This window comes from Cryptotermes secundus, unplaced genomic scaffold (genome assembly GCF_002891405.2).
Source record: "Cryptotermes secundus unplaced genomic scaffold, Csec_1.0 scaffold31, whole genome shotgun sequence".
NCBI lineage: Eukaryota > Metazoa > Arthropoda > Insecta > Blattodea > Kalotermitidae > Cryptotermes > Cryptotermes secundus.
In genome coordinates, this window is record NW_019743147.1 from 1525649 (window position 1) to 1549441 (window position 23793).

The 23793-nt window shown below is 42.5% G+C and overlaps 1 protein-coding gene across 1 annotated transcript in view; it reads right to left on the reverse strand.

The window, feature by feature from the left end:
• Positions 1 to 12121: 12121 nt before the first annotated feature.
• The window catches only part of LOC111873718 (protein gooseberry), a 92603-nt gene continuing 80931 nt past the window's right edge, over positions 12122 to 23793 (reverse strand). Inside the window, exon 7 of the mRNA XM_023868652.2 lies at positions 12122 to 12816. Within this exon, the coding sequence (XP_023724420.1) occupies positions 12678 to 12816 (139 nt within the window). The 3' untranslated portion in view covers positions 12122 to 12677. The remainder of the gene's footprint in view (positions 12817 to 23793) is intronic.

Consider the following 23793-nt stretch of genomic DNA (forward strand, 5'->3'; position numbering starts at 1 on the left):
GCCGAGGGCTCGGAATTGGAGTCCTTGTAGAGGCGAGCTTTGTCTCCTCTCCACGTCGTCCAAACCGGCCCAGGAGTCCACACAACATCCTATTCAGTAGGCACCCGGAGATTTGTCCCCGGAGCTAAATCGGCTGGGGCGTGAATCTGTCCTCTCACCTCCAGCTAGTGCCGAGGTCAAGAATACTCTTCTCCTATGGCTCTACAACCCTCTGGTAATTGGCCGTTTTTTCCAATATACAGGCGGTAGGACACTTTCGACGGGGGATCAGCCCGTCACTGCCTACACACAGATCAACACAAAAACAATAAAAGTACACAGATATCTATTCCTAGAGTGGGATTTGAACCCACGATCCCAGTGTTGGAGAGGGCTAGGACGGGTCATACCGCGCGCCCACTCCGAAGGCCAAGAATAGGTGGATCTGTAATTCCACTCCCGCATACGTCTTCATTGCTTTGTTCTTAATTAGGTTAGCACAGAGACACTTTTACCTTAATATCTGAAGCAGGAGGAAGAGGGAAAAGAGAAAAAAAGAAAGTGAGGCGGGGTATTGAGAGTCAGTATATTTTAGGGGCCGAAACAAAAAAAAATCCGCTTTGAAGATTCCCGAGAAGTGTCCTGTCGCCCTTAGGGTAAATGCGCATTGGGGAAAAGGAAAGAGTTGGGATGCGAAAGAGATGAAAGTTTATAAGCAAATTTCTTTCAGGTTATGAGCAGAGGAAGGAATTTTGAGTTCAGTCCTTTCTCCTTCCAGAGGGAAGGCTTTGGGATGGCTGCGCAGAGTGGAGCAGGAATTTCTTGAAATAATATTCCAAGGTTGTTTTCCTACCTCAGGGAAAACACACTACGTCTCCATTATAAAACAAACTGATTAATGCTGTTTAGGCAAATAATCGTTGTCTATTCCGAGAATTATACGGAACACAAAGGTAAATTCCGTCGGCAAAGCGCAGAGATCCTGAATGGTCAGCTACTTGCTAGGATAGGTATAATATTCATTACGTTGTCTTCAGACAAATTCCGAAATGGTGTTTGCAGGCAGGCCTTTCAAAATCTTGCCTACTTCTCATTCAGCATTCCTTCTACCGCCTGCGCCTCATCCAGATGGAAGAGCTTCATTAAATTAGTTCATACACCGTGTTTCTTTTTTCTTCCTTCCTTTACTTGTTTAATTATTGAAATTTATTCTCTTTTCTTTCCTTCATTCATTCATTCTCGACCTACTGTACCTATCTATCTATTTGTTTATCTGTCTCTCTATCTATTTGTTATCTATCTCTTTATCTGTCTATTTGTTTATTTATATATTTGTTTATCTATCTGTCTACCTATCTATTTGCTTATCGATCTATTTGTTTATCTTTCTGTCTATCTATTTCTTTGTTTATCTATTTTGTACCGGTTCTCACGGTCTCTTCGCTTGCGGATTTTCTTATTTTTCCTTCTACCCTGAAGATGGAGTCGATACGTTCCTCCGAAACGTCAGTTAACACCACATCTACACGGTGCCACATCCCAGAAGACTGCTTTCTTTATCTATCTATCTATTTGTTCATCTATCTATCTCTCTACCTATCTATTTGTTTATCTATCTATCTCTCTACCTATCTATTTGTTTATCTATGTGCTTATTTTTTCATAGCATTCAGTATTTTTACTACATAATGTACATTATAAATTTTGTCTTCTTGTTACGAAAATTATTATTAACATAAACGTCTATCTCTCTACTTATCTGTGTATGTCACTCTGTGTACGCCTATGTAGGGTATATATGTCTGTATATCTATTTACTTTTCTATATGTTTATCTCTCTGTTTCTCTACGCATCTATTTATGTATCTATCTCGCTATGTTGCGCAGTCGGTATAGCGACTACATACGGGCTGTACTGCTTCGCCTCGTATCCAGTGGGTACCGGGGACTTCCACCGGGAGTAAAGCGGCCGGGGCGTGAAGCTGACCACTCCCCTCCAACTAGTTCCGAGGTCAAGAAAATATGGCTCTGTACTTCCACTCCCCCATACGCCTTCATGGCATTGTGCATAGTTAAGCACAAGGACAACTTTACTTTTATCTCTCTATGTAGGTTTGTGCATGTATGTATGTATGTATGTAATCTATTTACGTAGGTATGTCAATCTACATATCCATCCACCCATCAATTTCCTTTATTTCTCCACTTCTACCCACTTTGCTCCTCTCCGTGTGGGTGGTTGGTCGCCCTGCAGTCACGTTCCTCGCGTTCTGCCCCGTGCAACAGACACGCTCGCCACCGGCTTAATAACTGGGTGGAGAAGACGCATGTCCCGCTCCGTACACCTGCTAGCAACAGCAACAACAACATGTGCTTGTACCGGTAAAATTCAGGGGTCGACAGTCGTCTTTGGAGGGACTTCTGCCATCTGGAGAATATTTTGTCCATCCTCGCAGTTTGGAAGGAGTTGAAGCTCCGTATCATGCTGTTTTCTCAGTTATCGTGATGCTACGCCTCTATTAAGCCAGCAGATTATCTCTAGAATCCGGTCTAGAAAACCGAAATTAACGGCTGTGGGGATTCTTTGCGTTGACCACGCGACAACCTCTATCCGCTAAAGTTGGCACTAAAATTCGCAGACAAACGGCACTCGCTCGTTCGGTATAGTTCGCTTGCGGACTAAAATAACGGAGTTAGTTTGTTTGTTTGTTTTTATTCTCTCTAGAACTTATTCCAAATAGTTTCATTTTCTCCTCTTAGAACGAGAGACGTAGCAAGGTAAATGTTCTTATAATAAAGTACCATGCAGTTAATTTCTGCAAGGGGCACAGAGGCAAATATACACCGCTTCTAGACCCCGACCAGTATAATCCTCAGGCAGGTTCAAGCACCGAGAAATGTGGGTTGGTTGAGCCCTAATACGCGTGAGCCGGGATAGCTTAGTCGGTTACGGGCTGGACGGCAGAGGTATGGGAGTTCGAGTCTCGGTAGGTTAAAGAATTTTCACTTCTCAGCGTCGTCGAGACCAGTTCTGGGATTCAACCAGCCTCATATCCGATGGGTAAAAGGGGCTCTTTCTACGGGCGGTAAATCAGCCTGGGCATGAAGCTGATCACTCACTTCCATCTAGTGTCGAAGTAAAGAATGGTGGAGTTATACCTCCGCTCCCCATGTCTTCGTGGCACAGCACAGGGAAAAATACCTTGACTTTCCTTGGGCGCCAAACGGACCTGAACGTTGTGCGGAGGAAGAGTGGCCCCTCTTCTTTAGCCTAGGTTTCAGCTAATAGCGTGTACCGCTCAAACGTCAGCAGGCATTGTGCCGGGTGAATTGAAAGCCGTTTCCTTTATGACATCTTCATTTGAATTCAGCAATAATCGAACCAAAGGCAACGGATTAAATGCACGTAGCGACTTCTGTGTTTAAGATTTGCGTCTAAATCGGTAAAATAAAAGGAAAAGGTAGTATGTAGGAGTTTTCCCACAAAACGAATTTCCATTTACACTCGTGCGAGGTAAAAATGATCACGACAATTTTTTTTAAGCCGACAACTTTTTCCTTTAATGTCCAAATTGTGGCACCGTGTTAGTTTTTTTTTTTTTTTAATTTGTATTAGTGACAACCCCGAAGCTCCACCTTGTATTGATTTATTTTTGTATCCTCTTCCGAATTTTTTATTACTTGTATTTTTAGGAGTCTTCAATTCAACAGTTTATTGATTTTCCAGATTTGGCGCACCAAAAACTCCTGCAATTACGAGGTTCACCCACAACACACACAAACCAACACCTTAAATACACCCCCTTTTCTAATTCTTACAAAAAATTAAACCTAATAGAATGATCTTAGAGAGATAGCATGGGGTGCTATGGACTGGATCGCTCAGGTTCACAATAAGGACAGTTGGGGCTCTTGTGAACGCGGCAATGAACTTTTGGGTTCCCAAAAATATTGTGAAATTTTGAGTAGCTGAGCGACTGGCGTCTTCTTAGGAAGGTCTCAGCTCCATGGAGTTAATTAGTTGGAGTTAAGTTTGCATTAATTTCCAGAACGAATATATTCTCGGAAGCAGTGAAATTTTCCGAGTACCACACCTTTCCGTTTAATGCAGGTCCCGTTTTATACAGTGTCTCGTGGTCATCCCTGTTCGGCGGCAGACGGCACGTGTTACGGACCGGACACGTCCTCCGATTTCACACGAAACTCTCGTGGGTGAGGCTGCGATCAGAGGGCAAATTTGCACTCCGCATGCGCCGTACGATTTGGTGCGCGTCCCCATTTAATAACCGGTGTCCAGTACCGTTTATTGTTGTCCGCTGTCACAGAGGATGCTGAGGTGACGGAATTCGTGGCGCGAGCCTCTTCGTGTCTTTCTTTCTTTATTTGTTTTCCCCCTTTCTGTTTCTTTGCCTTTTTCCGTCTCTCTGCCTTTCTTTCTCTCTTTATATATGGTTTCTGTCTTCCACATTTTCTTTATTTCCCTTCTTGTCTTTCACCGTTTCTTTTTCAGTTTTCGCTCTCTCTAATCCTCATTTTTTTTGGTTTCTTTCTTTCTTTACTTCTTTCCGTCTCTCTTTTTTTTTCTGCCTTCATTTTTCTTCCATTTCTCCATTTTTTGCTGTTCGTTTATTTTCCCTCTCTCTCCTTTTCTTTCTCTTCCATTTTTCGTGTTTTTGTAGGTTTGTGTCTTCCCCCCCTCTCTCTCTCCTTCTTTCTCTGACTATTCATTCCTCTTTCTAACTTTCGCGTCTTTCTTCATTTTTATATTTATGTCTCCATCATTTATTTATTTCTCCTTTTTTCAGTTTTTGTTTACGTATTTGTCTCCCTTTTACTTCAGTCCTCTTTATCTCTCTTCCTTGAACTCTTTGTTTGTTCCTCCTTCCTATTTTATTTTTCGACTACTATTCCAGAAACTTTTATGGGGACGTAGAATTTTCCCTGACGTGTTGACGTAAGATACAGTAAATTCAAACTATCCAAATACAAGCTAATATTTACTTTTGCCAGTAAGGATGAAGTGGTGAGTGGTGTCTTTTACGTTACGGGGATATTCGTCAGTTATACGTCTCACTGTATACTTTAGTGAAGACTGAGCAACAAGAGATGGAATGGTCATGTAGATCGGTTTGGAGCCTATAAAATGTTAACTTTACAGTCTTGAGGGTCATGAAGCCAAGAAGTCTGGTACAGAAGAACCAACATTTCTGACGAACCTGTTCTCTTCAACTTCTGCCAGGAAGTCTCTCAAATTTGTTGGTGCCTATCTACCACAATACACGGCTTTACACCTCAAAACACTATACTGTTTATATTTGCATCCATGAAACCTTGGAATCTCATCACATTAAAGCAGAAGTAAAACTGTTTTAAAACGTCTGCATTAAACACCAAAAACGGATCAGATGATGTTAAATTACACATTCATAAAGACAGGTTACTTTTAGCATATGACCTGGATTTCAGTGGCTTTAGATTTGGTCCAGTGATGGGTTTCCGTATTGGGGACTTCAATTGCTTGATTCTGTCGAAAGAGCGTTCGCTGCTTTCTCAAAATGACGTCGGACTACGGGCTGGACGGCCGAGGAATCGAAGTTCAGTTCTTGGTAGGGGCAAGATATATTTCTCTTCTCTTCAGCGTTCGGACCGGCTGTGAAGCTCTCCCAGTCTTCTATCGAATAAATACAGGAAGCTCCCTTCCCCTGGGTTAAATGGCCTGAGCGTGAAGCTCACAATTAACCACCATCTATTACTGAGATTAAGTAAACGCTGAGATATGTATCCATTCCCTCATACGTCTTGACGGTGTAGTGCGTAGTCCGAATCTCGGTCGGAACATCGACTACATTGACGGAGTATTTTGCGTGGTTTTACTTAGTCAGTACCAGCATGATGTCTCTAGTATGCCACAACAGCTTCCTTCAAAATCCTTAACAATTCATCATTCATTAATAATCTTACAGTTCGACCGTATAAAATCTAGTTACTTGCAGCGTTGTAAATAACCCTCAGCCTCTAATAGAAATGAGTACCAGGAATCTTCTTGGGGATAAAAAGAGGCCGGCGTGTAAGGCTGACAACCTCACCGCCATCTATGGGCCGATTGTCTAGAAAATGTGAGAGTCTCGACATCTCACAGCCCTATGGGCCTCCATGGTCTGTTAGAGGGATAGCTCCACATTTTACCTCCCCATTCCTGTAGCATCTCTCCTCGGAACTAGAGCCAGATCTTGTTAATTACCCATGGAGACTATCCAGTACAGTAGCGAGCTTAATAGCGCACTTTCATCACAGAACTTTAGACTTATATTAAACTATTTAATTACAATTGCTACATTCGTTTGGAAGTCCTCTGTGCCACATGTGGTTTCTGAGAGCTCACATTTCAGTGACGCTGAACCCTTCATACCAAAAAAAAAAAACTCCGTGGCCTATAGTCCGCAAACGAACTATACCGACCGAGCGATCGCCGCTTGTCGGCGAAGTTAGTGCCAAATTTTGCGGATAGAGGGTGTCGCATGGACAGTGCAATGGATCCCCACGGCCGTTAACCTCAGTTTTCTAGACCGGAGCCGCTATTTCCTTGAAATTGCTCCTCAGTTATCCTTACGAGGCTGAGTGGACCGCGTTCTAGACCTCTCAGAAAAATCTGGTAACGCCGGGAATCGAACCCGGGGCTTCTGGATCTGTAGCCAAGAACTCTGACCACTAGACAACAGAGGCGGTCGAACACTTCATATCATGCAATACAAATATAGGGAAGACAATATTTAGGCAGCGAAGTTACATGTGATACTGACCATGATGATAACTATGACGGGCGTGTCACTGCTTAAATGTTTAGACACTAACTTCTCTTCACAGTACTTTGGGTTCTCACTCGTGTGACTTTGATGCTGTTGCACGAACTGGCACTGAAGCAGGTTTTTCTCCGAGTTTCTTCGATTTTCCCATACTAATCACCATTCCACCATTGCTGCACACACGTCGCCGTGCCCTGAACAGGCAGCACATTATCACATCTCCGTCCAGGCACTTGTATGGTTACAGAGCAAGTAAATTCAGCTTTCTTAAGGTTTTGTGTGAATTCGGCCGATAAAATGATTAGCTAAGGGCCCGACAGCAGAGGTTCACTTCGGAATACACATTAGCATTTTTAACGGTAAAATTTCGACCCAAACACCTAGCATATTCCATGAACGGAGGGCTTGTTTTTGAGTGGTAATGACGAACAATCTTGAAGTTAACTCACATGCTTATAGTATCACGGTCAGTCTCTAATGTCACCGCACTGAGAAAGTGACTGTCTCGAAACTTGGCCGAAATTCTGGACATTTTGACCCTGATTTTAATATTTTCCTCAACCCTCTCAGAGGAATTTGCTTCTGTTTCAAACGTTTCAAAACAAAGCGCTGTTCAGTGTTTGACCCTTCTTACATTTCTGACACTACCCGCATAGCTCCTGTCGATACCTCATCCCTCGATCGAGCATTGCAACGTAACAATTAACTGGATACGTCTGTCGTACAACCGATGTTTCATTACGAAGAAATTCCGTGTTTAANTTTATACGGCTAAAATTTAATCCAATTTCTTTATACTTCATCATTAATTTATCAGCCTGTCATTGGACGACATACACCATTATTGAGAGGATGTCTTTTAGTTGCTCTTATTTTTCATTTGTTTTCGGTCATTTTTAATTATTTAGCTTCTCATTTTGAGCATTCTTCTACAGTATAGTCTAATTACTAACAGAATCATAAAGTAACCAACAAATAATATCGATTTATCAACCAGCTGGTAGGTTAGTAAGTTATCAGTTGGTTAATTAGTCACTTCTTTAAGTTGGTTACTCGATCAGTTAACCAGTTGATTCGTCAGTCAGTCAAAGAAGGAATTTGACATGACTGAATCTGCTTTTATTGTTGTTATTTTATATATTTAAGTTGGTTATTTAACGATTCTGTCGGTATCGAGGTTATAACGGCAATGTTGGGACGATTAACGAATGTGGGGCAGTTGATGGAATGATAATTGGTAAGGGAAACTGTATTACTCTCAGAAAACTCGTTCCATTGCTACATTGTCTAACACAAATGCCAAATTACCTACTCTGGGATCGAACCCGACCCGCTGCCGTGGAGGCGGGCCCATAATGATCTGAGCTATGGCACGGCAGTTTATGTCGCATCAAGCTAACTACTCGTACTTATTCTGCTACGCCCAAAGCACCCACCTCTTTTAATATTCATAAGGAGTCGGGATAGCTCAGTCTGTACAGAGACGGCCTACGGGCTGGACGGCTGGGAAAGATTTTTCTTCATGACATCCAGACTGGTTCTGGGGCCCACCCAGCTTCCTATCTAACGAATTCATTTATTCATTCATTCATTCATCAATTGTTCTAAAGTCCTTTGTTAGGCTTTGTCCTCTTCTTCAGTTTCATAATCTTTTTTACATAGACAGTAAGACTCCTTGGACGAGTGATCAGCCCGTCGTAAAGCCGCTACCTACCCACAGAACAACACAGATACAGAAAAAACGCACAGACAGACTTCCTTGCCTCGAGTGGAATTCGAACCCACGACCCCAGTGTTCGAGCGGGTGAGGACGGATCATGCCTTAGGCCGCGAGTCCACTGTGATCGGCCATCCTGCAATGAGACGATGTAAATTCAGAAGTGCTGACAGTGTTACCGAGCAGCTTGTTGTAGTGGTGATGCCTCAGGAGCTCGGGTCGAATGACACCGGCTATCCTAAGGTCTTGATTGTCTTCCTCTGTCCTTCCAGTTAAGTCGCGCAGGGTTCATCCATATCCTTTTCAATTCGTTATTCGTCATTTCTCCTGTCATTTGAGGTTACTGAAGGAGTCGTAAACAGCCCCAAAACCCGCTAACAGCGTCGATAAATAAACCACAAACAATCAGGATTACTGGGGTTTTGTACTTTGTCCATTGTCCGGAATTCTAAAGAACACAATAATTCGGAAACTGCATCTGTTTCTGCCCTCAGGTGAGGAGTATTATGAGATAATCCCAGTGATTGAGGTTAGTTATTTTTAACGAACCCGGTAATTGGGATTAGTTCTTTTTAAAGGACACGGTGATTTGTATTAGCTCTTTCTAACGGACCCAGTGGTTGGGATTGGCTCTTTCTAATGTACCCTGTAACTGGGATTAGCTCTTTTTAAAGGACACGATGATTGGTATTAGCTCTTTCTAACGGACCCAGTGATTGGGATTGTCTCTTTCTAACGTACCCAGTGACTGTGTTCTTTAGAATATCAGAAAATGGACAAAATCCAAAACCCTCTTCAATACTGATTGTCATACACCATCGCCAGAGCCATTTATATTTTACTTAAACCATAAAAATAGATGAGCAGTCAAGCGGAATACAAAGGACAGCTGTGCCATGTTTAAAGGTTAGGCCTAATCTTCAGGAGATCTTGAGGGTTGACTGAGATGTTAGCCGAAAACCTCCGGAATTCCATTCAGGCACGTTACTTCTGACTGCTGTTAACAATGAACGGGCTACTTTAACCACTCTGGCCTTCATGAAGTAGAGATTCTTCCTCCCCGAGAATCGAACCTTGTTCCTGTAGTCAGTTGCTGCTCACATTATTTCACTTTTATTTTTAAAGAAGAAGAAGATGGTTTTGTGATACTCTTATTTATTAAATGTAATTAATATATAAATTTAGTTATTATTCACAACAAATTTTACAGTGTTAAAGGAAGAAATAGCCAATGTGACGTCAGAAAATAATTTTTGTCTCAGCATAAGCACATTAATAGTAACCGTTCGTAAAAATACACTTCACAGACATTTATACAGTAAAATTGTTTCCCCTGGAATGTTTTATGTTATTATAATAAAGCTGTTAACCAAATAAATATATAATATTTATCTTTAAATGATCACAATCACTTAGAAATATAATATTATTAAGCCTGTCATTCATCTCCAGAAATGTAACAACGTGTTTCTTTTCAAGTTATCTACATCAGGAATGATAATATTGAGTTCAGTTTCCTGTTTAATGCGACCACAATCTAACGTGCAGCATCCATCTTGTCACCCACTCACTCTCTCTCCATGTCTTTCATAACCAAGTCTCTCTTTTGGACGGAGGGCACAGATTTCACTTATATTTGGTTCCAGACATCCCTCCCCATGAGGGTTATCTTGACTTGGAAGGAAAGGAGCCCGATTTTTGCATCAGCAAATTTACTACACGAACTCTTACCTATAATTATATCCGTGGCGATAATTTCTTTCATATATCACGTAAAATTGAAGTCATCCTTCGACACCAAAACTGATATAAATAATCGAAAACAGAGTTTTCTAAAGCATGTCCGATGTTTCAACCTATGAGTTAATAAACCTAATAATGAACATTAAAATGTTGTGTTGTGTGAACAATTACGTGAATCTTACTTCCGAAACATTTTTTTTACGTTGATTTTCAAACACTTAACATCGTAGAGTACTATTGTGTGTCTAAAATACATTTGAGCGCGTCATCAGCATATAATCATTATATCTTCGTTAATGGGTTACTAGATCCATTTGCAGCGAACGACGGTAAACAACATTGCAATATTCGACATATCGTTGAACACACAGGATTTGTTTCCGGTAAGATTGCTTGCTCAAAGTATGACGTGCTCTCGAAGATATTTTAAATATATCGCAGAAGTTGTAAGAGGAAAATTGTGCAGTAAACTAAAATAACGCAACATGTAGTTTAGGTTAGGGATTCTGCTATATTTCAACATCGGACTCTTAAACCAGTTTTAGATATTTCGCCCGTTGGTTTTCAATTTGCGCATATGAATTCGATTGCGTTCAGTGCAAAAAAACATGAACAAGTTTATATTTTGTTCCACTGAGGTTCTAGTTCCCGCTTGTGTATTCAGATACGTTCAATGAATAATCTTGAATCAGTTAAGCTAGTTTTTCCGTTTTTCCAGTTTCCGCTTACGAATTCACTTGCGGTCACTGTATAAAAGCTAGAACCAGTTCAGACATATTCCGTTGGGTTGCCTATATATTTTCGTGAGTTCAGTTACCTTCAATCCATAGAAGTCTGAACTAGTTTAAACATCTGTTCAGCTCGGTTTCGAACTTCCGTTCATTAATCCGGTTACATTCAATGCATGAAAACTGTAACAATTTCAGATATTCTTTTCGTGATATAAATGTCTTAGCCCCGTTTCAGTTTTCGCTTATAATACCAATTACCTTACTTATCTGGAAATGTAATCTATTAGTCCGAATATACCATCCTATCTAAAATTCCTTTTTCTTAAAGTGTTTTCAAGTAATATTGTCCTCTTAAGGACAATCTTCCATTTAGATTCTGCGTTTTAGAATTGCTATAGGTAAGCTCATATCTAATAACAAGTAATGTCATCACAAATTATTTCTCACAGCACCTTCAATAAGAACACAATATTTTGGCTTTCTCATTATTATTGTCTGTTAGGGGGCACGCGGTAGCGTAGTTGGTTGAGGCACTATGTTACAAGCCGGAAGGTTGCGGGATGGAATCCCGAGGAAGTGGATTTCTTTCTTCAATTGACCTAATCCTTCCAGCCGCACTATGGCCTGGGATCGACTCAGCCTCTAACAGAAATCAGTATTAGGAATCTTCCTGGTGGGTAAAGGGCGGCCGGTGTGTAAGGCTGACAACTTCACCGCCATCTATGAGCCAATTATCTAAAGAAAATGGGGAACCTTGACGTCTTACAACCCTATAGGTCTTCACGGCCTGTTACAGGGATAACTTTACCTTCCACTTTTTTTTCAGTTACATTAATTAGAAATTGCCAAAAATCCTTTCTTAAACTGTGTGTCTTACAAATTGTCTGCATGCAGCTATCGTTACCTGGGTCTTTTGTAAACTTTTCCTGCCTAGTGAGGGGTGGGGTCCAACTGGGCCTCTTCGGCATGGCGGCCACTGATTGGTGTATTATAGCCTGCCCCGGGTGATTATGATGATGGAGAATTTGGTGGAATGAAGATTGGCAGGGGGAACCGAAGCACTAGGAGAAAACCCGCCCCAGCGCCACTTTGTCCACCACAACTCCCACTTGACCAGACCCGGGTTCGAACCCGGGCCGCCGCGGTGGGAAGGCAGAGAGTAACCACTTAAGCTATGGCGCGGCCATTTTGTAAACTCAGTTATTATCAAAACAGATTCAGTCTGTTGTGAAACAGTATGGTCCTTTAATGCCGTGTCGCTGAGAGACAGGCCGATATTTCAGAGGAGCTGCTACCTGCTTGGCTTACACTTCGTCTCTGAAGATGAGGGCGATGAGTTCCTCCGAACTGCCCGTACACTGCGATATAAGCCAGTGGGTCACCTTTTTGAGAAAGTCGTCATATCCAACAATTTCTCTATTGTGTTTTGTTTCCATTTAAACTTATTTATTATCTTTGTTGAAAAGCATAAATAATTAGCATGAATCATCAATAGATGGCAGCAGTAGTTTCTTATCACATCACACGTAAAATATGAAGTAGGAGAATGATTGCTTATACCAGATATCATGTTTGTATCACCCAGACGATTAATCACTGAAGCAAAGGCTTTAAGACCATAAGCCACTTGCAAGTTTATGTAGAACCAGACACAAACTTCAGCAGTCCTCCCTTCGTGACGCTGGGCTGTATGAACAAGTGTTGTCAGTGGACCCTACCGCACACCATACCAGCTTCCATGCCACTCAGCTGACCGAAATATGGATATCCAGACTTCGCTTCGGATGGCGAGTGTGGGGTTAGGTTGGTAGCGCCGTAGTGCGACGCACCGCTAGCAAACAAACTGAAATAAAAACAGTATTGTTACACTTTGCGTATGTGATATTTGTAGTTCGTCAGTAGAAATATTAACAATATTTATATGTGCCGTTAGTACAGATGTAAACTTTGTTTCTAAATTAAACTTAGCATAGAAATGTTTTCAATAATATTGAACTCTAAACCAGTGTTTCTCAACCGCCGGGCCGCGAACAGGTACCGGGCCTTGGCATCACTTATACCGGGCCCTTGTCTTATAAAAAAGAATTTACCGGACCGCGGTCTCACAAAGTTTGAGGGCCAGTGCTCTGAACGATACAGTTGGCCCTGTGCTTAATGAAGCACTAAGTCATGAAGGCGTATAGGGGAGTGGTGATATAGACTGATGCATTTTTCTTACCGGGCAACTGGGTCAAGCGGTGACGCTTTTGGCTTGTATACAGGAAGTGCCGGTTTCGAGTCTCGGCTGGAACACCGACTGTCCTGACTGATGATTTTTGTGGATTTACTCAGAGGTGCCAGGACCGAAGTTCGAGTCCCGGTAGGGTCAAGAATTTTCTCTTCTACACGTTGTCCAAACCGGCTCTGGGGCTCACCCAACCTCCTATCAAATTGGTTCATGGGGCTCTTTCCCGGGGGTAAAGCGGCAGGAACGTGAAGCTGACCACTCACCTTTAGTTAGTGTCGAGGTCAAGAAAATGTGGATCTATACATCCACTCCATCATATGTCTGCATGGCATAGTGCTTAATTAGTTAAGCACAGGGACAACTTTGCTTGTACCTTAGACCACAAACGCTTCCTTCCAAATTCATTCCTATACATTATTCACTATCAAAAACTAGTTCAACGCCATGCAGTTAGTGGCAGCGTTGTTAAATAAAGTACAATCGTATAAACAAAATGAATTTCATCTCGTCATCACGCAGAGGTGAATGGTCAATTTCATGCCTGGCCAATTAGCCACAGGGGAAATACCCTATTTGATAGGAGGCTAGATGAGCCCCCAGAGCCGATATGGACCCGTGGTAGAGAGAAAAATCTCTGCCCCACGATGGTAAACGAACTCTTGATTGTCTGGTCCTCTCATACAGCTTGTAGCCGATCACTATATTTACTGAGCTACGCTATTTCACGAAATATAAACAATATAAAATCAGTAATGAAACGGAAATATCAATATAGAATTCAACACCTGGTGTCAAGACTGTCCTCTGTAAAGTGTCAGCAGAGATCGTTGGTCTGCTAGTAAGTCACTGATTTCATTATTAGAAGTCATGCAACAATAACAAAGGATAATAGTCGTTCTGAGAGAGTATTATTCCACTAAACAGACTAACAGCTCTCTCCGGTGCTTCCATCTCTCTTCCAAATCACATTAGGAGTCCCGTGTGTGGTTGCTCAGAAGGCAAAACTCATCTACTCTTCGAACCAGCTGACATCATGCCTCGTGTTACCAACCTTACAGAAGAAAAAATTGTGTGTAGGTACGTTTGAATTTCCCACCGGCGTATGAATATCAGAAATATGTTGAAAATAGAACGTATTAACTTTCTAATGATGACGTAACGGACTACGTCACTAACTGACGATGATACGCGCTCGTTACCGTAGTACCGGTGTTACACCTTGTTCGGTATTCGGAAAAGCGTTATAAGAAACTCCAAATGACGTAACTCACAACTGTAAGGATAATTATAGTTGATTGTGTGACTTCGGATCTCGGCAATACAAAGCTTAAAACGCTGAAGGTATTCCGACGTTTCAGAAAATATTGCAATTGCCATTTCACTGTTAATGATTCTGGTGGAGAGGTCAGTTCTTACATATATCTCGCATGGAAGATGGGATCGAAGTGAGAGTATGAGTGGATGAAACGGAAGAGCAGATATATCTCGCATGGAAGATGGGATCGAAGTGAGAGTGTGAGTGGATGAAACGGAAGAGCAGATATATATATCTCGCATGGAAGATGGGATCGAAGTGAGAGTGTGAGTGGATGAAACGGAAGAGCAGATATATATATCTCGCATGGAAGATGGGATCGAAGTGAGAGTGTGAGTGGATGAAACGGAAGAGCAGATATATATATCTCGCATGGAAGATGGGATCGAAGTGAGAGTGTGAGTGGATGAAACGGAAGAGCAGATATATCTCGCATGGAAGATAAGATCGACGTGAGAGTATGAGTGGCTGAAACATAAGAGCAGATTTTTTTACAGTAGGGAGAGGCCACGTGGTTAATGAAACGTTGTGATAAAAAATGTTTCATTCATCACATGATTAATGAAAAAGTTGATGATAGACTGACTGTATGACTGTGAGTTAAATATTAGGCACACAAAATACAAATTCAGGTAATAGCTAGGGCAATTATTCATGTAAGTTCAGTTATTTGTTCTAGCAGGCTGGTCTAGTTGCAACGATCTAGACTTATGTTCGGTAGGTGCCCTGTTCCAATTTCGACCCGAACACAGGTTTCTCTTAGTGACGTTCTTCATGGTTTTCCTTAGTCCCTCCAAGAAAATGCTGGGACAGTACGCAGGTACAGCTTGTTTCTACTCAGTTTGTTATCCCTCATTCCCTTCTATCGTCTAGATACTAAAAGCATCGTAATTTTTTTCCCCCTTGGCACTACAGCCCCAGTGGGCCTAGGCCTACCTCCATGAACTCCGTTCACTTCCGTTTTTCTAGATCTTACACATACGGTAGGACTCCTTGGGCGAGTGATCAGCTCGTCGCAAGGCCTCTACCTGTAGACAAACACAGAAAAACGCACACAAACATCCATGCCCTGAGTGGGATTCGAACCCACGATCCCGGCTTCCGAGCGAGCGAAGACAGTACATGCCTTAGACCGCTCGGCTACCGTGACCGGCGCATCGTAAATTACCCCATCTAAAACACACATGCGCCCACGAACGTGTAATTTACTGATTAAGTGTTTTACGAATTGAAAGATTGACTAAGTAAATGTTTGGTGATTCACTAACTAACAAACGGATTGTTTAACGCATGTTTTATTAAGTGACTTCTTTACTAATTAGCTACAATTATAACTCGCCGATTGAGCAACTGGTGAACTGTTTAAACGGAAAAGTAATTATGTCTGTTTTCCGAGATTTCACTATGATAATTATTCAAAGTGCGTTTTTTGAGTTGTAATGGAGTGTAGTATGGCACAGGTTCACTTATGTTTCGGAGGAGTTGCTGCCCTCATCCTCAGTGTGGAAGAGTAAGACAGGCAACCAGCAAGAAACAAACAGAAAACAGAGCTGTGTTTGCTTTGCTTTTTTTTATTTCTTGGCATGTGTTGAGGCTGCGTCCACTTGGGTACCTCGGTCACAGTTTGGCCTATTTAACGTCCCCGGATAATAGATGATGATGAGTGTGGAGCTGTCGGTGTAATAAAAATTGGCAATACTCGGAGAAAACATGACCCAGTGCCTCTTTGTCCACCACAAATCCCACCTGACCTGACCTGGGATCGAACACGAACCGCCGCGGTGGGAAGCCGGAGACTAACCACCTGAGGTAAAGCACAGCCTTTTGCTTCGCGTACTTTCTGTCCGTAAAGATGGAGACAAGACGTTTGTCTCCAACGTCCAGTGATCGTCCACCAGACTGCACGGAGTCATATCCCAGAAGACATAGCTTTCTACAGACACCCCCGTAATATCATAAAATGCTGCTACAACAAAACGTTGGGTGTAGGAACAAAATAAATTTCATGTGTCGGGAGACGAACTACGGTATTTTCACAGCTGGGTGGCCCTGTACATTGCATTGCATTATTGGGGGGTGGGGGGAGCCAAGTATTAATACAGGGCGGCCAGGGCTATTACTGTGCGTGATTACACCGGTGGTCCCATGCCTTTCTATTGTGCAAAAGGCGCACCTCCTGCACCCCCTCGACCCCTCCATTTTCTTAAGTGCACACATAACGCCTGTTCATTATTTTTCAATTTATTTTCAAGTCCATCTCTCGACTGTATCCTTGGGGCGACATATCGCGTCTGTAGCTTTGTTTGGGTGGTCTTCACGCGCTATCTGCTGTCTCTGATGACGGTCAGACCTTCGCTGTATGCAGCACAGAAACGGGAGAAATGAACAGATTCCTTTCGACGCTCAATTACCAATATAAGTGGCCCATAACTAACTACAAGGAGCCTAGTCCTCCTTGAGAAGCCGCCAGTCGCTCATCTGCTCAAGAATTTCCCAATGCTCTATAGAACCCAAAGGTTCATTGCCGTGTTCACAAGATCCCATAACCAGTACTTGGCCTGAGGAAGATTAGTCCAGTCAATGCCACCCCAACCTGCTTCTCTAAGATCTAGTTTGTTATTACCCTTCATAGTGGTCTCTCTCCTTCTATCTTTCCCGCCTAAACGCTTCTCTCTCATGCATGCTACATGCCCTGTATACATCATCCTCGTTGACCTGATCATACTAATTATTAGAATTTGTGAAGTTCCTTGTTGTGCTACTTTCTACAGCTCCATATTATTGCATCCTTCTTCGGTCCAAATAGGAAGTAGTCTATATGTATCTATCAGTATCTCTCTAGGAGCCGGGATAGCTCAGTCGGTATAGAGACTGGCTGGACGACGGAGGGATCGGAGTTTGAGTCCCGGTAAGATGAAAAAATTTCCATTTATGTCGTCCAGACCGCTTCTGGAGCCTATCCATGGGTACAGGGGGGCTCTTTCCCCGAGAGTAAAGCGGCCGGGGCGTGAAGCTGACCACTCTCCTCCATCTAGTGCTGAGGTCAAGGAAACCTGGATTTATATATCCACTCCCCCATACGCCTTCATAGTGTAGTGCTTAATTAGTTAAGCACAGGGACAGCTTTACCTCCTCTCATTATCTCTATTTCTGATACATTAGCAAGATGCTGAAGCAGAACGAATGATTGTGACCAATACAGTCTTCCGAATTGTGACTCCGTGTAGTTCGGAGGGAAGCCTACCTTTCGCATGAACTTATCTCCATCTTCAGAGTGTAAATAATTAAGCCCAGCTAAGAAATCATCATCGACTTTGAAGATGGAGGCGACATGCTTCTCCGAAACGTCTGGATCTCTCCGAACTACCCGACGACACAAACCGGAAGACCGTATTTTCGACTACTGTTTCCGTCAACCTGGGAGAACAGTTCAATAAATCTGCATAGCACACGGCTCTCGTGTGAACCGGACTCGAACGGGGCACTAGCCGTGGGGGGGACTGTTGCACTGAGTGAACCCTAACATTAAAATGCGGCCGTAATAAAAAGTTCGCCCGTAATTCATGTCATTTTGTACACTCAGTCCCGCCTGTCTGTCTGTCTGTATAGTTGTTTGCTCCATCTGGAAAATGATTAAGGTTCGCTGCTACCAGTGTCGGCAGCCTGATATAAACAGCTACCGAATAAGTAATAACATCCCCCCCCCCGCCTCCGCATGTTATATAGTTTTAAAATGCTAGGGTACTGTGAAGAGACTGAGCCGTAATTCTAGGTTTGCTAACCAGTGGTTACCTCTCACTTGAAAGAAAGGCAATCAGGAGTTCATATTGCAAAGGGAGAAACAGTTGAACAATTCTCTCTTTCAGTTACACAGAACTCTCTCTGGTTTCTCCTCGCTTGCAGCATTCAGTGGTGGAATCGCTTAGTGTCTCCAAGAGTCTTCATTGAAATAACGGCCCTTACTCAGCTGATCAAGGAGTTTTATTTCTGTGGTAGACTCGAAACCTTTTATTTTCTTGTTGGATTTGAGGTTCTCACAGCGGGGACTGGGATTTGACACCATATAGTCTGGTAAAGGTTTGCCAAAGTTACAGAGCTTGTTTTCTGTCTGGATTTCCCTACGAACCTCCATCTAAACCACATCTTCCACTAACAGATTGCCGTACTTGTTTCTCTTGCCTTCTGCCCTTGCCTTGAACCAGTTGAATCCAATCCATATTCCCATATACTGTTCATTCATTATCCATTTTAATATTACTGTCACGTGTTTGTGTGACTACAGATGGGTTCGGATTGGTAATCGGATTTAGTGGACATTTACAAAACGTAGCTACAAATAACTACGATAGTCTCACTGTAAATACAGTACACTTAAAGTCTTCTGAGTCTTCAGTAGCCGTTGCTTGGGAGCTGCTTCAACGGCTGGCGTCCCCTTTCATCTGGGTTCCCGAACTGCCACGACCTCAGCTACCAGCTTCTCACTTCTCACAACCGCAACTCTCAACTGACGAACTACTAGTCGTCCTTATATAGCCCCGGCACGAACTGCACAGAAAACGTCTCTTCCATTATTACTTGTTCTCTCGTTGCCGTGAAAACGTGTTCAAAGCTGTTCCTTAGTAATGGCTGTTATAATATCGTCTGTTTACATAGCTGTTACTTGGCTTCTGCAAGTGATATCTCCCGTTAAATTTTGTGTGATTAGAATTTTGTATGCATTTCTTTTTTCTTAAATGCTTAGATTTTCGTAAATAGTCTGTCCATATCAAGATATTTGGTTTGATCACAATCTTTCAGTAATCCAAAATTTTGGCCAGTGCTGGTTCTCACACCTTGAGCCTAAAAGTTCTGTCTTCTGAAGTATGACATTCTGTAGTCACTGCGTTACATGTATGTACCAGCCATATGGGTCAGAGTTCGTCTAAGACATGTTGTTTCTGTCAATATTCTTCCGTCTAGGGCCGATATTTTTAAACTATTGTGGCACAAATGTTTTGGAGCAGGTCCTGACCCTGCCATAGCTCAGTCGGAGTTCTGGGTTCAATCCCACGTGACGAAGTGGCACTGCAGCAGACATTTCCTTCCAGTTTCTTCTGCTTTCCCTTGCTAATCATTATTCCGTCATTGCTCTATTCTCATTTGTCACCGTGCCCTGATGTGTGTGATACCCCTGACCAGGCAGCACATTATCATATCTCTGATCCAGCACTTGTCTGGTTACGGAGTGAGGAAGTTTAGTTGTTTTTACCTTATTTTTCTTATTTTTAAAAAATAAAAGACTTATGATATCACCTTGCTGTCTGTGTGTCTGTGTACCCCCATAACGCCTGATAGCCTCCTATCGTCACTAGGCAATGGCTAGGTAAGCACGTTCCCGCGGAAGTAAATACACAATTTGAACACTTTTTTTTTCTCTCCGGTCCGTATCAAAGAAAGTAGGCAGCTAGTTCTTCACAGAACTTATTTTTATTTTTAATGTGTTATGGGAACTTGGCCAATATCACGAAAAGCTAAGGGACCGACAATCGAGGTTCGACTCCGGAATATGTATTGCGAATTTTAACTGTAATATTCCAAACCCAATCACCCAGCATATTCTGATATCCGTGAACTCGGCTTCTAATTTTGGGTGTTCATCTGTGACGAGGATCTTCGCAACGTACAGTATTAGGCAGTTATTTTTCTTATAATAAGTTTGTAGTTTATAAATTCTGATATTTGCATCTGTATAGCTCACATGTTTCTTTTTCATGCTAGGTGATTTAATTACATCCTAAAGGTTCTGATAATGGTGCATAACACTCATAATTAGTGGGTTTTCTAAAAACTAAAGAATACAACGTTTCGGAAACCGGACCTGTTTCCTTCTTCAGGTGAGGGGATGGGAAACACCTACTTTTTGGGGTTCTTTAGTAAGAGGTAACTCAATCATTCTTAGCTCTTTCTAAGAGACCCAACAGAGTATGTGTCTCCCCTCCTCACCTGAAGAAGGAAACAGATCCAGTTTCCGAAACGTTATATTCTCTAGTTTTTAGAATATCGGACGATGAACAAAGTACCAAAACCCAGCAGTTCTAGGTGAATTCATGTCCAGTTTCGGATCAGAGCAAAGGAAATACTAGGACCCACTTCACAGTAGCCCAATCTCCTCCTGTGTATCCTCCTAGACTTTCGTTCCTTTTTACGTAGTACTAGAAAAACATCGGCAAATGAAATAAATATGAGAGGCAAGCATATCGGTGTTTGACCAGGACTTGAACCAGAAACAGTAAGCACCAGACACGTCAGCGCCCTGCTGTAGGGATCTCGAGCACACAGTCTTAGTGCCAGAGGAAAGGCTTCCTGCAGAAAACAATAACCCTGTGTACATGTAGAATTAACGGCCACTCAAAAGATGGTTGAAATACACCACTGAACATTTAGGGGCAAGGAGGTTCAATCCAAAATAATAGAAGACGTCATCAGCATCATAATTTTCGTCCTCCAGGAGTGGGGATAGATACGGGCTATGGGCTGCACGACCCGAGTTTGTTTCCCGGGAATGCAAGATTTTTATCTTCCCCATAGCACCCAGACCGACTCTGGGGCCCACCCGACCTCCTATCCAGTGGACAACGGGGTTCTTTCCCAAGGAGTAAAGCGACAAAGGCGTGATGCTGACCTCTCATATCCATCTAGTGCCGAGGTCAATAAAAGTGGAGCTATACCTCCACTTCCTCTTAAGTAATTAAACAGAGGGACAAGTTAGCCTTACTTGGGTTCCCTTCGAGCCTTATGGTGGAGAGGAGCTTTGAGCGCCCCAATGTCCCGGAGAGCTGTGCTGGCGGGAGATTGAGCTCCTGGTAGAGCCACCAATGCCAGACAGATCAAAGTGTAAGAGCCAGAGGAATCTTTGTCCTTGGTCCTCCAGGTTGGTTGTCGGGCGTGGGGCTAACAACCCAACCCCGAAAAAATCTGTTACGTAAACTCCAGAGCCTATGGAGGAGGACAAGACCCACACAGGGTTGTAGCACCAGCGAAGAAGACTATATTGGGTAATGAGCAATGGAATTGTACTCGGTTCGAAACTCAATCATCATACCGGTTATCCTGACGGAGGTAATTTTATCATTCTATGCTATATAGTCTATATACTGGCAGCGTCACAAAATGTCCCACTGCTCAAATATACATCTAGATCTTCCAAAGGGTTTAATTTTTTGTTTTTAGATTTCCTTATTATATTTTGTATGTATATCTTAAATGATATGTAATTTCTCATTTCTTATGGTTAATTAAAGGCGTGTGGGAGTGAACTCTACTACAATGCAGAACATTTTCAGCGCAATCCTTATCATTAAATATGATTGTAATGGTATATCTTCTTGAGAACTCTACTTCTAACCCCATGTGTGTCTTACCATAAACTACTGTATTTTGGGTCACGTAGTCATTTGGTTCTCTTACGATGTATCATTATTAAGATGTAATTACCATGCATAAGCCTTCATTAGTCCGAATGAAGAACTCTCGGGTATAACGGACTTAATTCGTACAGGGTATTTACTTGTTTAACACAGAAGCCTCTCCATGGCAACACAAAGCTACTGGTCATTCTTTCATAGAATCCCTATCTAGGGCTAGGTAATTAATCTTTGAGGACGTTGCTAGAGATGTTCAAAATATATCTTGGTCCCGTCAGTGGTAAATTAAATTGTAATGAAATTTCGTGGAAATTGTTTATAGTCTACAAAGCCTCAATTAGAGGCTATATATTTAATTGTAATTTTCTCCACAAGAGGTCTCTCTCCATCTTTCTCTTTCTGTCTTACACAACTACTTCCATTTTTATTGCTCAGAGATAATGCCTAATGTTGTACGGAATGAATATATGCACTTACTTAGGCATGAAGTGGCACATGTAACATTAAGCTTGTAGGTCATTCTAATAAGGATTCTAACCCACGTTGCAGTTTAGAATTCTCTCTGGGGTGTCATAATGGTCATCCACTTTGTCGTGCATGAGTAACTGAATTTTTACGTATTTTGCCTTTAGCGCATGCGCAGTATGGGTATAACGTTTTGTCATAAGGAAAATAATCGATCCCATTCGTGTATAATTCTATATTTAAAAATCAACATCAAATTAACTGATAACTTTAAATTCTGGGTTTAACCTCAGCTTTCTACGAGACGGGATAGGTCAGTCAATGACGTGAAGGGTTATCTGTTGGAAGATCCCGTTTCGATTACTGGCAGTGGCAGGACCTTTATCTTCACCGTCAGGTGTAGACCGGTTCTATAGACTGCCCACGCTCTTCTCCACCCGGTACCAAACTCTTTTTACCTCTGGGTAAAGCGGGGGCACGCGGTGGCGTAGTTGGTTGAGGCACTGTGCTACAGGCCGGAATGTCGCGGGTTAGATTCCCGATGAAGCCATTGGATTTTTCAATTGACCTAATCCTTCCAGCCGCACTACGGCTCTGGGATCGACTTAGCCTCTAACAGAAATGAGCACCAGGAATATTCATGAGGGTAACGGGAGGCCGGGGCATAAGAATGATGACGTCAGCGCCATCTGTGAGCTGACTCTCTAGAGCTGTGGGAACCTCGACGTCTCACAACCCTATGGGCCTCCATGGCCCGTTACAGGGATAGCTCTACCTGTTAACGTGAGTAAAGCAGACGCATCCAGGCGGTCCCCAGTTCAGCATTATGTAGTCTAGCTAATTTGTCAGTCGGAGAAAAGACTGCATACAGACACGCGTAAATTTTCAAACACTTCACGTAAATGTTATATTGTCGCTGCTACCATGCGCTACGCCAAGAGGATGTGTGGAGGTTTGGAAATAAAGCTCCACGCATTCATAATTGCGGCAATTTATGGAGGTGACTGGTCAGATTCCCGCCCCGGTTGTTCTGCCCAAAGGTAAGGAGCTTCCCCTGTACGTTGCATATAGGGCTGAATGAGGCCCAGATGAGTCCTGAACTTGTAGTAAATAGAAAAGTTCCTACACACATTTTCATGCGCATTTACCGTGCTTCAGTAATCTAATTATCAGACTACGATGTTTCTTCGAAACAGCATTAATTATACCTTTCATATTTTTTTTCTCTGTCATGAAAACGTCAGACCGCTTCTGTGGTCTAGTGGTCAGAGTTCCTCGCTGCAGATCCAGAGGTCCGGGTTTGATTCCCGGCACTACCAGATTTTCTGAGAAGTAGTGGGTCTGGAACGGGGTCCACTCAGCCTCGTGAGGATAATTGAGGATTTATTTCAAGGAAATAGCGTCTCCGGT